Source organism: Ictidomys tridecemlineatus, chromosome 2 (genome assembly GCF_052094955.1).
Source record: "Ictidomys tridecemlineatus isolate mIctTri1 chromosome 2, mIctTri1.hap1, whole genome shotgun sequence".
In the NCBI taxonomy this organism is placed as follows: domain Eukaryota; kingdom Metazoa; phylum Chordata; class Mammalia; order Rodentia; family Sciuridae; genus Ictidomys; species Ictidomys tridecemlineatus.
Window position 1 is genome coordinate 333,331 of NC_135478.1, and position 17,932 is coordinate 351,262.

General features: G+C 63.7%; 1 protein-coding gene across 2 annotated transcripts; it reads left to right on the top strand.

Annotated features, from left to right (window-relative positions):
- The first annotated feature begins 3,415 nt into the window (after nt 1–3,415).
- Nucleotides 3,416–17,923, top strand: Hcn2 (hyperpolarization activated cyclic nucleotide gated potassium and sodium channel 2). 2 transcript variants are annotated; one of them, XM_078032099.1, is made up of 9 exons: nt 3,416–4,065; nt 9,401–9,427; nt 11,034–11,457; nt 12,136–12,297; nt 12,955–13,173; nt 14,284–14,430; nt 15,257–15,497; nt 15,589–15,753; nt 16,583–17,923. In XM_078032099.1, exons 1-9 carry the CDS (start codon nt 3,431–3,433, stop codon nt 17,272–17,274), a joined length of 2,712 nt encoding a protein of 903 aa, XP_077888225.1. In that variant the 5' UTR covers nt 3,416–3,430; the 3' UTR covers nt 17,275–17,923. The 2 variants fall into 2 exon arrangements, with proteins under 2 accessions (XP_077888225.1, XP_077888228.1); XM_078032102.1 differs by lacking the exon at nt 9,401–9,427.
- Nucleotides 17,924–17,932: the final 9 nt, after the last annotated feature.

The following is a 17,932-nucleotide window of genomic DNA, read 5'->3' on the forward strand; positions in this document are numbered from 1 at the left end:
GAGTGCCTCACCCAGAGGGTCAGCTGGTGGCGGGCCCGCCTGCCTAGACCCCTGGCCGCCTGGCCTGCACACATCTAGGGCTGGACCCACCTGAATCTTTACCTGAGGCCTGGAGTCCCAGTCAGAACCTGGTACTTGTGCACAGGGGTGCCCACTTGGGGCACTGGTGACTGTGGTATGCCTAAGCTGGTGGGCCTCCACCTGGGGACAATGCCCAGCTCAGCCCTCCTCCTGGGGGCCAGGTACTATCCCTTCTACGCCAGACTGGCTCAGTGAGCCTGTGAGCGTCCACAGATCCTGGGGGAGTGCATAGAGGTGAGGGTGGGCCCGCTCGCCAGGGCCCTTGTGCCCATGTGCTCCCTGTCTGCTGCCCAGCAGACGTTCTGCCAGTCCTGGCCAACACCAGGCCATTACTAAGTGTGGCTGCAGCACTGAAGCCTGCCAGTTTCCCGGGGGTGAAGTGGGGAAGCCACAGCACGAAACGAACTGCACGCTTGGAACCTTCCGGAAATGGCTGCAGGGTCCCAGGAGTCCCAGCCCCCAGTGGGCAGAGGGGCAGGGCCGGGCGGCCTTGCACAGACAAGGGCTCATTCATGGGGCTGGATTCCACTGGGGCTGGCAGCTGGCGGCAGCTCCTGCTCCAGGCTGACCGCTGCTGGCTCCTCCGGCCCCTCCTGTGCTTACCCACCGCCTGTGAGGGTTGTGAGGACAGCTGCCCTCCGGCCCCTGCTGGGTTCCTACCATCTTGAGGCCTGTCAAGGAAGGGGCCTGGGGCCACCTGCTGTGGCGGGCACAGTTGAGGGGTCAGGAGCCCTGAAGCAGAACTGGCTGGGGAGGGAGTCCCCAGACATCGGTCTCTCTGACCTTGCAGGACAGAAAACCTGGGCCCCTCCTGGTGTAGACACCAGGGAAACAGACTGGGGTGCTGCAGCCAGCCGCATCCATCACCTGCCCTCAGAGCTGTGGGTGTGGCCCTTCCCACACCTACATTCCCCCATGGTAAACCTGGGCCCAGTCCAGCCAGGCAGAGGGTGGGTTTCCTGGCCAGATTCCAACTCTCTGGTCATAACCCTTTCCTTAATTTTTAATGGTTTCTTAGTTGTGGGTGGACACAATCCCTGTATTCATCTTTCTGTGGTCCTGTGGATGGATCCCCATGCCAGGCGGGTGCTCCACTGCTGAGCCACAGCCTAGCCCTGGGCAGAACCTACTCAAAAGGCCTCTGAGCTTCCATCCAGCCTCAGGCCTGGACCTGTGGGTGGGGTTCTGAAGTGCTGTGAAGCGGGCAGCAGAGGGAACCCAAGAGCCGCAGGGCAGAGGCCCTGGAGGCTCAGCGGGGAGGAGGCCTGACCTCCAGTGGTGGGAACACCAGTGCCAGAAACAGGGGCATGGAGTTTTCTCCCAAAGGCAATGGGGAGCCAGGGGGTTCACGGCAGCAGGCAGTGTGAACTACACAGGGGTCAGTGTGGCTCGTAGGTCCTAGGGCTCCCTGCTCCTCATCCAGGCTCGTCTAGCCTCGGGGCCTTTGCCTGCTGGCACTGCTCCTTCTGCTTCAGGCTTTCCTGGATACCCTGTGCCCAACCCGCTGGCTGGAGTTTCTGCCAGTGGACAACAGGAGACTGAAAGCTTGCATTCCTGGTGTTTACTGTGTCTCCTCTGCCTGGCCATGGGCCCCCCTCTGAATCTCAGTCCCAGGGTCAAGTGCTTAATGAGTATTTCTTAAATAAATAGATAAATGCAGAGTTCTCTGCCCTGGGCAGGAGGTCAGTGTAGGTGTGGAAAGCTAAGGCTGTCCTGGAATTTGCTGCTGATGCCCAGCCTAGGGTGGGGGCCATGGGTGGGGAGGAGATGCCAGGACCTAGTGACCAGGACCCCAGGCTCAGGAAGGGGTGGGGGCCCCCAAGTCCCAGAATCCTTGGTGAATCATGGGCAGGAGTGGGGTCCATCAGCCTCATCCACTGCCAGGCACGGTGGCCCCTGGCAGCCAGGCCAGCCTCCTCTGCATGCACAGCGGCAAGCCCAGGCTCTGGCAACCTGCCCAGCCTGACATCTTCCCAGGGTGCACATAAAAGAGCCCCCTTCAGCCAGAACACGCATCTGCCTGGGGCAGCCTGCAGCCTGGCACTGCTGGCCTCTTGGGGGTGACATGGGGGTCCTCAGGTCTGGGTAGCCTGGCAGGGTTGAGAGGGGGCTCAGCACACCCACTGTCAAAAGAGATGAGCAGTGGGGCAGGGCTTTCATGTACACCTGCTGTGGACCTGCCAGGACACATCTCCACCCTCCTGGCCTCAATGTCCCAGAGGGAGGAGGGCATGCAGTGTCACTGTCCAATGTGACATCAAGCCAGGAACATCATAAAACCCAGAGGGTCCAGGAGGGTTGGAGGTAGGAGGGTTCAGGAGGTCCAAGGGCATCTAAGAGGGTCCCAGGCAGCAGAGCCCCTACCATTTCCAAACCCTCCCTTCCTTAGGGGTTGCTTTCCTCTCTCTCTCCATTCTCCTCACCCAACTCCGTCTCACTGCTGTCTCCCCCACTCTCTAGTGGAGCCGGGGCAGAGTGGGGGACTGGGGCCAGGCCCCACGTGACCTCGCAGAGCCGGCTGGGGCAGCTGGGGCTGCCGAAGCGCTTCCCCTCTGGGGGAAAGCAAGGCGAACTAAACCCACCAGACTCATGGGAGCCACCCCAGCTCCAGAGACCATTTGGGATTAGGGTAGACCGCACCCGCACCCTCAGATGGCTCGATCGGCCTCTTCCTGCAGGACTCTACCTCGGTTTCTCACAAGCTGACACAGGAGAAGGGATGAGCGTAGGTCTGCCACCGCCCCCCCCAAACTGATCACAACTGTGCAGGGAGCTCCCCACGCACGTTCAAGGGGCTTTGTCCAGTGCCCACCGGCGACAGAGCCAGGGTCTTGGTGGCCTTTACAAGCAATCTTTTATTAAGGAAATCTCCACCTAAGGAAAGGATAGAGGCTGGCACCAGCGCGGGGGCGGCTGAGTCTCTGGGACCGGTATCACCTCCATACAGAGGTGAGCCTGAAGCGCTGGGAAGAGCGTCCCCAGGTCGCGCTCACGCGCAGAGGCCCCGGCCCACAGGCTGGGCTTGGTGACCTTGGGCACGTCCTTCCATCTCGGGAGCCTCAGTTTCCCCTCTGAGGTGAGGTCTGGGCGCGCCTCCAAAGCCTAGAGCCGCCTGACCTTGGGCCACTCGCCGCCCCGGGCCTCAGTTTCCCCGGCGCCGCGGGTTGGAGCGCTCGGTCTGGGGGCTCAGGTGGAGGCGGGACACGCGCCCCCGCCCCTCCCCCGCGGTCGAGGCTCCGCCCCCCTCGGCTCCGCCCCGCCCCGCCTCCGCCTCCCTCCCCCCTCCCTCGGGCTCGGGCCGGCGGCGGCGGCGGCGGCTCCGCTCCGCACTGCCCGGCGCCGCCTCGCCATGGACGCGCGCGGGGGCGGCGGGCGGCCCGGGGAGAGCCCGGGCACGACCCCTGCGCCGGGGCCGCCGCCGCCGCCGCCGCCCGCGCCCCCCCAGCAGCAGCCGCCGCCGCCGCCGCCGCCTGCGCCGCCCCCAGGCCCTGCGCCCGCTCCCCACCAGCAGCCGCCGCCGCGGGCCGAGGCGGCGCCCCCCGAGGCGGCGGACGAGGGCGGCCCGCGCGCCCGGCTCCGCAGCCGCGATAGCTCTTGCGGGCGCCCGGGCACCCCCGGCGCCGCCAAGGGCAGCCCAAACGGCGAGTGCGGGCGCGGCGATCCGCAGTGCAGCCCCGCGGGTCCCGAGGGCCCAGCGCGCGGCCCCAAGGTGTCGTTCTCGTGCCGCGGGGCGGCCTCGGGGCCCGCGGCGGCGCCGGGCGCGGCGGGGCCGGCGGACGAGGCCGGCAGCGAGGAGGCGGGCCCCGCAGGGGAACCTCGCGGCAGCCAGGCCAGCTTCCTGCAGCGCCAGTTCGGCGCGCTCCTGCAGCCCGGCGTCAACAAGTTCTCGCTGCGGATGTTCGGCAGCCAGAAGGCGGTGGAGCGCGAGCAGGAGCGCGTGAAATCGGCGGGGGCCTGGATCATCCACCCGTACAGTGACTTCAGGTACCGCCTTCGGGAGGAGCCGGCCGTCGCCTACGGCCCGAAGAGCGGCACTCGCGGGGGCCGTCCTTGGAGCGCCCGGGAGGGCGGGGCGGCGCGTTCGGCCGGTGACCTCGGAGGGGGGCCCCGGTGACTTCGGGCGGGCCTGGGGCCCGCCCCAGAGTGACCGAGGAGCGAGAGGCTCCGCCCTTGGGGCGCCTGAGGGGCGTGCGTGGGCTCCCCAGTGACCCCGGCGCGCCCTCTCCCACGCGCCCTGACATCCCCCGCACGGCCTTGCGGCAGGTTTGATGGCTCAGGCAGCGGGCCACAGGCCAGGGTCTAAGCGCGGAGGGGCGGAGAGGACGAATAGAGGGGAACGTGGGCGCGGATGAGGCAGTGGAGAGGGAGGAAGGAGGGAGGGAAGGGCGCCCGGGAAGGACGCGCCCGGGCGAGACCTGCTGGGAAGGGGTTAAACGGTCACGGAGTAGGCTCCTACAGTCCCCTCCTGAGCCGCTGGACGGGCGTGTCTGGATAGCCTGGAAGGGGGCGCAAAACGGGTGAGGGTCCGCAGGTGGTGTATCCCGCCGACCCCCTGCACGGTGTTCCCCTGTGTCTGTGGGTGCGGAGATGTTGGCGTGGATGGAACCAGTTAATGCGTGGAGAGCCTTAGAGCAGGGCCACGGCCCCGTGTGCTTGCAGTCTTTCCTGAGCGTGCTTTGTGTGGCCGGAGAGAGTGGACAGTGCGTGTCACTGCAGGTCGCGCGTGTGTGAACATGAACAGTGACGGGGCGGGGGTCCTGGGGGCGTGTGTCTGGTGATCTAGGGGAGGCGTGTCCCCAGGGGTGTGTCTGGTGTCACTGAGACCTGTGTTAGGGTGGATGTTGTGGTGACGATGTGCAGGGTGTGCGGGAGTGCCTTCTTGGGTGGGGCGAAAGTACAGTTGTAGAGGTGTAGACCTGAGCCACCTACCATCGCAGGCTCGCTGGCCAGAGGTTTCAGCACCGCGGACAGCGCCCGGCCCGGGAGTCGCCTGAGCTCCCATTTTAGTCTCTCCTCCCCCAGGACTGGGGTTCTCCATTTACTCCTGGAACCCCAGGGCTAGGCGGAAAGGGCTGTGGGGCTCTCCCTTTCCCGGTCCCCTCCAAACCTCCAACGTCTGCTCCTGACTTGTGTGACTCTAGCTCTGTTTCTCCAGTTGTCGGAGACTGGAAGAAAGAGATCTTGCGGAGCTGTGAGGGTCCTCAGCCTGGGCTTGGGGGCGGGCCTGGGACCCTCTAGCCTACATGCAGGGAATGCTGGCATGCTGCTCGCTGCCCAGGCCGGGAGAGTTTGGACCAAGGTCTCCTCATTGTCCTTACCTGCACAATGGGACGGCGACACAGGACAGCCTTGCTGCCTCCCGCAAGGGCCGCCGGTCTGCCTGGCCCCACTGTGACCAAGGACTGATGCCAGACAGAAGCATTGGGGGCACAGCAGGTGGGAGAGAGGGCTGCAGGGACCCACTGCCCAGGTTCCTTGGCCTCAGCACCACTGGCACCCCGAGGCCTGCTGACCAGTGGTCTCCAGGCTGACCCTGGTGAGAATCGGGAAATGGAGGAAGTTTGCTGGAGGAGTTGGGCTGCCCCCACGAGTCCACTGAGGGTACAGTTGCTTGCAGGACCCTGGGCAGGCCTGGCCTGCTCTGCACTCTGGACTAGGGAGAGGTTCACAGGCCAGTGAACAGTGACCGGGTGGGGGTCCCTGAGGAGCAAGCAAGGTGGAGCCTGGCCTGCTGTTGGGACTCTAAGGGTCGCGTCAGCACAGGATTAAAGCTGGGAGCACCTATGGGCACCGCCTGATTTCCACTCTCTGGGGACCTGTGCCCCTTCCAGGCCCTTCTGATTCAACCCTCGCCCAGAACAGCTGCCTGCGTGTGTCCGTTTAGTGATGTCCATGTTACCGCGGGAGGAAGTCCCCGGGCCCCAGGGAGATGGCTGTGGGCCTCAGGAGCACCTGGGTGGCTGGTGGTCAGGGGCCACGCTCACTGCCCAGGCTCCCTACCTCTCCACTTCCTCACTTCCCAACTTGACTTGGCGCCCAGCCCCAAGAGGGCAGTGAGTGTGGTGAAGAGCTGGAGCAGCCCTCTGCCTATGCTGGGGGGGAGGTGCCCACCTCGGGAGGTAGGACCCGGGGCCGGGGCCGGGCGCTCCCTGGCAGCCCAGCGTGAGCTGTCCCTGGGGTCCCCAGAGCAGGAGCCCATCCCCCCACCATGGCCAGTGCGTCAGCAGGTCAGGTCTGGTGCCTCTTGCTCTGCGAGTCCTGGAAGATGAACACCTGCACCCTAAACCCACCTGGCCCAGCGGTGACCAGGGTGGGGTGGGGTCCCAGGCCAGGTGGGCAGCAGCCCCCACTGGGCACTGGGTCCAGGCCGCCTCTGGTGAGGAAGGAGAAACTGTGGAAGTCAGCCCACCTGCTGCCAGCAGCCCTGTCCCTCTCCTCCCACTGCTGCCTGGCCTGGCCTTGGCTGACAGCTCCTGCTGGTCCTTCCCAGTCATTCAAACCTCTTGCCTCCTGTGCCAGGACCCCATGATGGCCTCAGGGCCTTTGCACCTGCCCTTCTCTGCCTGGGCACCACTTCTGACCACATGTGTAGACACTGGGGAAACAGACTAGGGTGCTTCAGCCTCGCCGGTCCACCCAGCCCTGACCTCAAGCCTCAGGGTTTCAGCGGCCAGGCTTCCAGGGCCCCTGCTCCGGCGGGGGCTGCAGATGTGCTGGCAGAGCCCTCCCACCGCTCCACTGAGGGATCTCAGTTTCCCGTTGTGATGGCGGGGAGCTGAGCCCAGGCCAGCGGCCAGCGGGCGCAGGTGGGCCTGGGACCTGGCGGCCGGGCAGGGCGGCCGGGCAGGGCAGCGTCCGGGCCTCCTCCGCGGCTTTATTTGCTGGGGGTGACTTTCATTTATTCATTTATTTTTGGCACTGGGCGCTTTGGCGCTGAGCTGCACCCCCTGCCCTTTTCATTTTTATTTTGAGACAGGGTCTCGCTCAATTGCTGAGGCTGGCCTGGTGCTGTTGATCCTCTCCCTTGGGCTGGAATTATAGGCACGTACCATGGAGCCCTGCTGACTTTTTATATCCAGTACCACATTTTTTAAAATTTTTAAATTTTTTAAACTTTATTCATGGGGCTGGGGATGTGGCTCAAGTGGTAGAGCGCTCACCTGGCATGCGTGAGGCACTGGGTTCCATCCTCAGCACCACATACAAATAAAATAAAGATGTTGTGTCCACCTAAAACTAAAATATAAATATATTAGAAGAAAAACTTATTCATTTATTTTATGCGGTGTTGAGGATGGAACCCGGGGCCTCGCACATGCCCGGCAGGTGCTCTGCTGCTGAGCCCCAGCCCCAGCCCAACATTTTTAATATCAATAGATAATCAAAAAAAATTTAAAGCAATTGAATTAAGACAATCTTGAACTTAAATAGGGAGACAAAATTTTAAGGAATGTTTCTAAGAGTTGAAGACAAATGTTACATGTCTTCTATTTTGCTGCTTTTTCTTTTTTCTTTTTTTGGTACTGGGGAATCAACCCAGGGTCCTTTATCCCTGAGTTACATGCCCAGCCTCTTTTATTTTTTTATTTGAGACAGGATTTTAAGTGGCTTAGGGCCTCCCGAAGTTGCTGAGTCTGGTCTTGAACTTCAGATCCTCCTGCCTCAGCCTCCTGAGCACTAGGATGACAGGTGTGAGCCTCTGGGCCCAGCTCCCTGATTTCTGAAACAGGGTCTAACTGTGGTCATTCAGGTTCTTGCTGAGAATCCCCGGAGCTGACTGGCCCTGGTCGCTGAATGCCCTGGTCAGGAAGGAGGCCCTGGGAAGCCAGCACTGTGTCTCCATGCGGGTGGGTGGGGCTCCAGGCAGGGGCACAGAAGGCAGCAGAACCCACGAGGGGAGGGGACCCTGGGGATCCCGGGACCCAGGTCCCTCCCTCTTGGGCCCTGCTGTCTGGAGCAGGAGCCCTACACGGGCTCAGGGGCAGGTGGGGGTCCCCGGACCTCCCTGCCCAGGGTGAGCCCGGCCAGGGTGGGGGGTGGGGCTGTAGTGGACACCCTGCCGGCCTCGGGCACCCTCTGCCCCAGCCTCAGGCACCCTCTGCCCCAGCCTCAGTTTCCCCTTGGTGAACTCAGGTTCCCCGGCCGACGCCTTCTGTGGGAAGCCGGCCAGCTGGTGAGCACCAGGGCTGGGGTCTGGGCCCTCGCGGGCATCCTGGCCGCCCTAGGCCCCCCACAAGGCCTTCCTCGTCCTTCAGCCCTCTTCTAGTCCCACACCCTCTGCTCCCAACTCCTGTCACCCAGGGGTGCCGCCCTGCCTGGGAAGACGGTCACACCAGGTGACCCCAGGGGCTAGGGACAGGGCACAGCCCTCGGTCCGGGTGCTGTACCCCTCACCTGGCTGAGCAGGCCCAGCTGTCAGTGAGGACGTGGGGAAGAGTTTATGAGAGGTGCCACCGTGGTGCCCAGTGTCACGGGGCCATTGGGACTGTTTCCAGGTCCCTCTGGTGGCTCCTAGACCTTGGCCTTGTCCCGGCTCTGCTCTTGGCTCTTTCTCTTGCTGGTCTGGACCCAAAGGCAGGCAGGTCTCGTCCAGGGCGGGCGGGCCACACAGTGGCCTCTGGGGGCCGAAGGGTGGGGAGCAGCAGGCAGGTGGGGCCCTCAGTCCTGCTTGGTGCTGGGACCCTGGGACCCTGTGGGTGAGCACTGCACCAGATTGGGGCCTGAGCCCATGTGCACTGTCCAGTGCAGGAGCAGGAGGGCCTGACCTTGGAGCAGGGTCATTTGACTTTCACCTTGAAGTTGCAGGTGCCCTCTCCATCCCACTGGTGTCAGCCCCTGCACCCCCTGGCGGACTCATCACACCACAGCGGTTTGTGGGGCCCGTGAGCCCAGCCCCTCTCCACGTGGCTGAGGTCCTGGGGACTGGAGCCCTCCCAGAGTCCTTGGACAGGGCTCACTGGGCGCTCAAGCTGCCACCATGCTGGGTCCTGTCCAGCCTTGGCTTTCACAGACTGAGCTGTCGTGAACGTCTCAGAACAAATCACTTTCTAAATTTTTTCCTCTCCCATTTGGATGGTTTCCTTGAGATCAGTGGAGCTCAGGGCCACCGGGCAGGCGTGGCGATGAGGGCTGTGCCCTCAGGTGCTGTGCAGAGCTGCAAGCTCATGGGTCTGCACCACCAGCAGCAGCCCGGCAGGGGCTGGCCCACTGGATGCCCGGGACAGCCCCACAACCCCCTGCCTGGAGGGAGTGGAGAGAGGCCGGCACAGTCTGGGGGAAGGGTCCCCAAACTTTTTTTTTTTTTTTTTTGGTGCTGCAGATGGAACCCAGGCCTCACGCACGCTAGGTGTGTCCAGCCCCTCAGCTGAAAATCTGAGTCCCTCCTTTGCCTGATCTACGTGGGGTGCTTTGTGGGCTCAGACCCCAGTCTCAGGCTCCACTCATCCCCCACACCCCCAGGCTTCTGGGATTGCTCTCCCCCTCTCTCTCACAATCTTGGTACTGATGGTTGAACTTGGGGATGCTTTACCACTGAGCTATACCTCCAGCCCTTTAAAAACTCATTTTTTGCTAGGTGCAGTGGCCACACCTGTAATCCCAGTGGCTTGGGAGGCTGACACAGGAGGATCACAAGTTCAAATCCAGCCTCAGCAATTTAGCAAGGTCCTAAGCGACTCAGTGAGACCCTGTCTCTCAATAATCCTTTTTAAAAAAAGGGCTGGGGACACAGCTCAGTTGGAACAGTGCTTGCCTTGCATGCACAAGGGCCTGGGTTCATCCCCAGGCAACAGCAAACAAACAACACTGTGCCCCTCTTGCCTCAGCCTCCGGAGTTGTTGGGATGACAGCATGGTGACAGCATGGCTGCACGTGGCGTGCTGTTCTAGAGCTACCTGCTCTGTCAGGGTCAGATCGTCTCACTCAGCCGTGAGCAGGAGGGAAGCTCCCGTGACTCCGCATCCCCTCTCAGACTCTGCTGTTGGATGTCTCCTGTCACTGGGTCACAGACTGTGGCCTTGTGTCTGGCTCTCGCTAAGCACCAGGTCCTCAGGTCTGTCCTGCGCATGTTCCTGGTGTGAATGGCCTGCTGTGTCTTCCCGTCACCCCTGGACGCACAGCACACTTGGACTGCCTGCTCCTTGGCTGTGGAGTCAGGCCCCGGGAACTCGGGTGTGCAGGCTGCTGTAGAACGCTCGCTTCCTCCTTCAGGTGTGCCAAGTGGACTCTGCGTCGTGTGGTGACCTGTGCTTGACTTTTTTGAGGAGCCACCAAATAGTTCTCCCTTAAACAGGTTTTGATTTGCATTTTCTCAACAGCTGAGGGCCTGTGTCCCTGTTAGGGGACACTTCACTTTCAGCACCATGCCTGGCCATCAGTGGGTGTCCCTGAGTGCAGAGGCCTATTTCTGCCAGTGCTTCTCAGGAGCTACCTTGGAACTGACCTTGGGATGTGCATCTGGCCTGGGGGACTGGAGGGCAGCAGTGATCTGTGGCTGCCTTTGCATGTGCATTTATTATATTAAGGGTCCAGATGCTGCCAAGTCTGGCCCGCCTTCCTCTAGCCCTCCTCTGCCCGGGCGGTGCCAGCCCGCGCCCCCTGCCCCCCAGGGTGCGGCCTGGAGGCGCGGGTGGGCCAGTGTCAGCTGCACTCCAGGCCCAGCCTTGGCTCCCCCCTGCCCTCCCACATGCCCAGGGCTCCCTCCCTGCTTTGGTTGCCACCTGTGCGTCTTCCTCTGTGCCTGATGGTTTTGGAAGGCCAGTCTTGGGCCAGGCATCGTCCCCTTTTGATCATGTGAAACATCTAGTCTACTTTGAGCAGTCTTTGGGCTTCTCGTCTGCACCCTCAAGGGGAGGGCAGAGCAGGCCACAGAGAGGGCCTCCGGGCAGGGAGGCTTCCCTGAGCCGCGGGAGCTGGACGATGGGCGCTGGTGTGAGCGACCCTCTCGCCCCCAGGTTCTACTGGGACTTCACCATGCTGCTGTTCATGGTGGGAAACCTGATCATCATCCCCGTGGGCATCACCTTCTTCAAGGATGAGACCACTGCCCCGTGGATCGTCTTCAACGTGGTCTCAGACACCTTCTTCCTCATGGACCTGGTGCTCAACTTCCGCACGGGCATCGTGATTGAGGACAACACGGAGATCATCCTGGACCCCGAGAAGATCAAGAAGAAGTACCTGCGCTCGTGGTTCGTGGTGGACTTCGTGTCGTCCATCCCGGTGGACTACATCTTCCTCATCGTGGAGAAGGGCATCGACTCCGAGGTCTACAAGACGGCCCGCGCCCTGCGCATCGTGCGCTTCACCAAGATCCTCAGCCTCCTGCGGCTGCTGCGCCTGTCGCGGCTCATCCGTTACATCCACCAGTGGGAGGAGGTGAGGACCCCCGGGGGCTTCAGGGGGCGGGCCCTTGAGGTCTGGGGGCGGGGCCAGGGGCTTGAGGCGGGGCCCAGGCCAAGAGGAACCCAGGGGCCCGAAGCAAGGATCCGGAGGCCAGGCATTTGGTGGCAGGCAGCAAAAGCTGCGGGGCGGCGGGGTGCGGGGCCATGATGGGAGGCTCCGGGCTGCGCTGTGGGGGTTCAGGGAGGAGACGAGGGAGGCCTGGGGCAGGGAGCATCAGGAGACAGTCCTCTAGGGACTGGGAGGGGGTGGCTCTTCCCCCTTGGTCCTTATGGCTGCAGGATTCAGGTCCAGGTGGGAGGAGGCTCCTGGGTCCACCACAGGGCACTCCCTGCTGCCCCTGCAGCCATCAGGACAGAAGGGAAGAGGCCACCAGCAGGCCACCTGACTGTTCCCACGCCCTGCCTTTCCACCCTATACCGGGAGATACCCACATCCTCTGCCAGAGTCCCAGAGACAAAGCCAGCGCCCTGCTCCCACGGCTGGACGCCCTGCCCCAGCCCTGCCTCTGCACTCCTGCCATCTTGGTCTCTGCAGGAGCTCGGGGGCCAGGAAGGCGGGTGGGTCTGAGAGTTGGTTTCGGGGCAGGGGGGCTGCAGGGCCACCAGTGTCCCTGGGGAGGGTCTCAGATGCTCAGGGCTGCACTCTGGGCAGATCTTCCACATGACCTACGACCTGGCCAGTGCGGTGATGCGCATCTGCAACCTCATCAGCATGATGCTGCTGCTGTGCCACTGGGACGGCTGCCTGCAGTTCCTGGTGCCCATGCTGCAGGACTTCCCCAGCAACTGCTGGGTGTCCATCAACAACATGGTGGTGAGCCCCGCCCGTGGGGGGTGGGACTGCCAAGGTGCCTGTGGCCTGCTGGCCTGCTAACTGGTAGGTGCCCAACCAGGGTGACGCCCGGCAAGCCTGGCTCCTGCCCTGGCCAGGGGCACCTGCACCTACAGGCCTGGCCTGCTGTAGGCCGACGCAGAGCAGTGGGGCGTGGACAGTTGGCGTGAGGGGGTCCAGGGACACAGAGGGAGAGCCCAGAGGCACCCCTCCCCGGCGCCTGGCACAGCAGCCTGGGCTGAGGAGCCCATTGTCTACTTGTGGCCTGCACAGGCGGTTCCATTTCCTGGACAGGCCCACAGCCCCCCTCCCCCAGCCTGGTCAGCTCAGGACACCCAGGAGTGGGCCCTCTGCCCTTCTGGCCCAGTGTCCCCCGCTCTCCTTTGCCCTGGAAGTGGCATGTTCTCCTGGCCTCTCAGACGGGCTGGTCAGTCTCGCTGCCCTGGGACTGAGTTTCTACGGGAGTGAATCAGGAGGGGCAGCAGGCCCTTGACGCATGGACACACATGTCCCCTGCCTGGGTCTCCTTCTCTTGGTGGCGTCTGAACACGGGGAGCTCACCACCTGAGTGCCCCCAGGAGGGAGGAGGCTGAGGGCTCTCCAGGTGCTGCTGCCCCAGCCGCCCGCCTGGTCTTGCAGAACCACTCCTGGAGCGAGCTGTACTCCTTCGCGCTCTTCAAGGCCATGAGCCACATGCTCTGCATCGGGTACGGGCGGCAGGCCCCCGAGAGCATGACGGACATCTGGCTGACCATGCTGAGCATGATCGTGGGCGCCACCTGCTACGCCATGTTCATCGGCCACGCCACGGCCCTCATCCAGTCGCTGGACTCTTCGAGGCGCCAGTACCAGGAGAAGGTCTGAGGGGGGAGGACAGCCCCACCCAGGGAGCCTGAAGAGGCAGATGGGGGGTGCCCTCCTCTGGCTCTGGGCAGAGGGCCCCAGGGGAGGCCAGGGGCACTGTGGACCACCACACCCACTGTGACTGGGGCTCGGAGCTGGGAAGGGCTAGTCCCTGGCATCAGGACGGGGGCTGGGTGGGGCACCCAGAGGCTTGGTGACTGGGGACACTGCACACCGGGCCTCAGGGCTGGCGGGGCTGCTGGCCACTGCCCTCTGGCCAGCAGGGGAGGGAGGGTGGAGGAACAGTGGGCTTGGGCCCCATGCAGCCCACCTGGCCTGGGGCTGTGCCTTCCACTGTGCGCCTGCTGCCCTCCGAGGCTGCACTCCACGAGGTGTCTGCTGTCCTGGGCCGATGCCTGGCTCTGGCTGAGAGCCGCGGGCCCCCAGCAGTGCCAGCCGGGACAGCCAGATCGGCTGGGCCCTGTGCCAGGCACCACGGCTGTCCGGAAGCTGTGGGCCTTGCACCCAAACATGAGCTGGTGCCGCCACCCGCCTGCCGTCACGGGTTCCGCTGAGCTCAGAGCAGCTGTGGCCGGGCAGGGTTGGGGCGGAAGTGCACCTAGAGGCACCGTCTTGGGGACAGCAGGGCCTGGCACCTGCACCCTGTGTGGGGGAGGCTGACATGGTGGGTCCTGGAAAGAGTAAGACAGGGAAGCCAGGGCTGGCAGGGAAGGCCCAAGGCATGGGCACCTGGGATCAGGAGTTCGCTGGGGGCCCTGTCTCAGGGGCTGGGCTGCAGACAGGACCGGCCTGCTCAGTGAGTTCAGACCCAGGCAGCAGCAGGGGAGTGTCCGGCTGAGTGTGTGCCCAGTGTGCCTGGGCGCACTGAGGCTCTACAGCCTTACTGAGCGTCTGGCCTCCCGTACTCCGTTGCCTGGCAGCCCTGAGGGTCCTCTTGGGGACCGACTTGACACGGATGCTCCAGGACACCAGAAGTGCAAGCTGAGTGTAGAAACACACCTCCGCGTTGCTCCGGGTCCGCAGCCCCAGGCTGAGGGGCTGGCGCGTCCCGGGCCGGCGGGGCCTGTGCGGGCCGGCAGCTGCTGACTGCCCTTCGCACTGCAGTACAAGCAGGTGGAGCAGTACATGTCCTTCCACAAGCTGCCCGCCGACTTCCGCCAGAAGATCCACGACTATTACGAGCACCGCTACCAAGGCAAGATGTTCGATGAGGACAGCATCCTGGGGGAGCTCAACAGCCCCCTACGGGAGGTGAGGCCAGGGGCAGAGGCCCTGCGGGGTGACAGACCTCCCGGGAGGCGCACCGTGGTGTCCGCTGGTCGTCATCGTCACCCTCATTCCCTGCAGGACAGAACCTGCAGACCGCGGGGGTTCTCACAGCGGGCTACACAGCCACTCCCCAGCCCACGGGACCCTGGGTGGTGGCCGTCGCTGGCCACCCCCGCCCTGGGCAGCCTGGTCAGGTGTCCACACAGCTCTTGAGCCACTCAAGACCATGCCAGCTGCCTGAGTGCTGCTGGCCCCTCTGCCCCAGCCTTCCACTTCCTCTTCAGCACCCGGGCATGGACCCGGGGCTGGCTCCCCTCACACACCTTCGTCCCGCTGTGCCACAGTGGCCTCTGCCTTCCTGCGGGGACCCGGTCGGCAGCTGGCTCTCAATGGCTCTGGCACGGTGGCAAGGTGCCCCTCAGAGCGCCTGCCACCCGGGTTCGCTGGCCTGGACCACACATGCCCCAGGGGCTTCTGTGTGTTCTGTCTCCTGCCCCCCCCACCGTCTGAGGAGGCCTCTGTGCCTGGGGCATGGGCCCGGTGACAGCCCTCCTAACGTCGGTGCGCCTCTCGCCTTGGCTTGCGGTGCCTTTTTGCTGTGCAGAACACCTCCCTGAGTTACCTCCTGCTCTCTCCTCCACTCTTTGGGGTGACCTGTAGAGACGGTCCTTGTGTACTGTTACTGACTGCTTCTGCTCATCCAGTGGCCTGTCCCCGGGTTCGCTTGGCCAGTGTGGGAGAGGCTGATCATTGGCCAAGGTAAGACTGGTCCCAGGCCACAGCTCAGCCCAGCCCACCCGCCCTACAGGAGATCGTCAACTTCAACTGCCGCAAGCTGGTGGCCTCCATGCCGCTCTTCGCCAATGCTGACCCTAACTTTGTGACAGCCATGCTGACCAAGCTCAAGTTCGAGGTCTTCCAGCCGGGAGACTACATCATCCGTGAGGGGACTGTGGGCAAGAAGATGTACTTCATCCAGCATGGTGTGGTCAGCGTGCTCACCAAGGGCAACAAGGAGATGAAGCTGTCTGATGGCTCCTACTTCGGGGGTGAGCTTGGGGCCCGACAGGGCAGGCAGGGTGGCCCCACCAAGGGCAGTGGGCAGGCTGTCCAGCGGCTGAGGGCCTGTTGCCTGCACAGAGATCTGCCTGCTTACACGGGGCCGGCGCACGGCCAGCGTGCGGGCTGACACCTACTGCCGCCTCTATTCGCTGAGTGTGGACAACTTCAATGAGGTGCTGGAGGAGTACCCCATGATGCGGCGTGCCTTTGAGACAGTGGCCATCGACCGCCTGGACCGCATCGGTGAGCTGGCCGGGTGGGGCGGGGAGGGGCATGGTCTGGTGGCTCAGATCCTTGGGACCCCACCATGCTGACCCACCCTGCCTGGCAAGGAAGAGAAGGGGTGCTTCCTGTGGTGTGCAGTTCAGCTGCTCGGCGTTCAAGTGCCTATAGTGTGTGCCAGGGCATGGGTGGACCCGGAGGCCGCCTGAGGCCAATTACACAAGCCCCGCAGTGTGACACTGAGGAGGGGATGTGGGGGCATCCCAGAGGAGCCATGCTGTGTCCAGGGTGGAGGCATGGTCAGGCCAGAAGGGGAAAGGTATGTTCCTGCAGCGGATGTGGCCGGTACAGAGACCCCGAGTGGGAAGGAGGCCTGACATTTTCTGTATCCAAAAAGTGTGTCTGGTGCTTAATACAGAGCCTGTACACAGCAAGTGCTCAAAATCTGCTTCCTGTAGGCCAGAAGTGCTCCATGTAGACTGTATGCACTGGACCTTCAATATCTGTTTGCTTTACACGGTAGTTGCTCAGACTGTACAAGGCCCTGGTGCTCAATAGCCAACCACTTGGATACAGCAGGCACTCCATATCTACTTGTGTAGAGTAGGCACCCTATGTGTGTTTGCTGCACACAGTAGGTGCCCCAAGTATACTTACTGCACACTTCTGGTACTCCGAGGATGCTCAATATGCACCGCAGGCACACCCATGTTTGCTGAATTTAGGAGGCACCTGGCTCGTGCCAGACATACATAGCAAGATCACAACACAGTAGGCGCTTTGCACCGTGGGCTGTCTAGAGCGGTGGGTCCTGCCGGACCCTGCAGCGCTGATGCCTGGCTCCCCACAGGAAAGAAGAACTCGATCCTGCTGCACAAGGTACAGCACGACCTCAGCTCGGGCGTGTTCAACAACCAGGAGAACGCCATCATCCAGGAGATTGTCAAGTACGACCGCGAGATGGTGCAGCAGGCAGAGCTGGGCCAGCGCGTTGGCCTCTTCCCGCCGCCTCCGCCGCCGCAGGTCACCTCTGCCATCGCCACACTGCAGCAGGCGGTGGCCATGAGCTTCTGCCCGCAAGTGGCACGCCCACTTGTGGGGCCCTTGGCTCTCGGCTCACCGCGCCTCTTGCGCCGCGGTCCCCCGGCACCGGTGCCTACCGCAGCTGTCCCTGGAGCCTCACCGGGGCCCGCCCCTGCCGCCAGCCCCCCTGGCGCACCTGCCAGCCCCCGGGCGCTGCGGACCTCACCCTACAGCGGAGCTCCCAGCTCCCCTGCTGCCCCCCGCGCCGGGGCTGTGTTGCCTGCACGCCGCCTGAGCCGCGCGTCACGCCCACTGTCGGCCTCACAGCCCTCCTTGCCCCACGGAGCACCTGGCCCCGGACCCACGACCTCAGTGCGCCCAGCCAGCAGCTCCACGCCAAGGCTAGGGCCAGCACCCACCCCCCGGGCCGCGGGGCCCAGCCCAGACCGCAGGGACTCAGCCTCGCCCAGCGGCCTCCCGCTGGACTCTGCGCGCTCACGCCTCTCATCCAATTTGTGACCCTAGCGCACTGCCCTGCGGGCCAGACGGGCCAGGCAGGGCCGTCATTCAGACCAAAGCCATGCCATTCCCGTTGCCCAGCCGCCCACCCGCGCAGAAGCCATAGAGGGACGTAGGTAGGCTAGTCCGACGGGTGGCGGGCAGCACGCGGCCCCTCCAGCCCCGCTGCCCCCTCATCACCCTGCGCCCACCCCCATCGCCCCTACCCTTGGTGGTGGCCGCGAGGGGCTCCCTTCACCTCGGTGCCTCAGTTCCCCCAACTGTAAAACGGGGACGGGGCCGGCCACTGGCCGCAAAGATGATGTGGAGCCCCACTGGCCCTGCCCTCCCAGGTGGCCGCGTCTGAGGAGTGTTTTTAAGTGCAATACTTGGCCTTCAGCTTCCTGCTGCCCCCATCGCGCTCATGCAATAACTGGCCTGCTCCTGTCCATGTGCATCAGAGGTGACCTCTGGGAGTGGGCCCAGTGTCCCCCCCCCAGCACCTGGCACCAGGGGCAGGCGTCCTGGCTGCACTGGGCGTGGGGCCAAGGCTGGGGTCCCCGCCGTGCGATGAATGTACCGACGAGCCGAGGAGCAGCGCCCACTACGCCCCCGCGCCCCATTAACCCCACTCCCCATTCCGCGCAATAAACAACAGCATTGGCGCCCAGCACTGTGT

Bases quoted from the DNA above. Each gene is read 5' to 3' on its own strand.
- Hcn2 (XM_078032099.1), top strand. From the start codon at position 3,431: ATGGACGCGCGCGGGGGCGGCGGGCGGCCCGGGGAGAGCCCGGGCACG. The intron at 11,458-12,135 runs GTGAGGACCCCC...CACTCTGGGCAG, and splicing joins ACATCCACCAGTGGGAGGAG to ATCTTCCACATGACCTACGA. The intron at 15,498-15,588 runs GTGAGCTTGGGG...TTGCCTGCACAG, and splicing joins TGATGGCTCCTACTTCGGGG to AGATCTGCCTGCTTACACGG.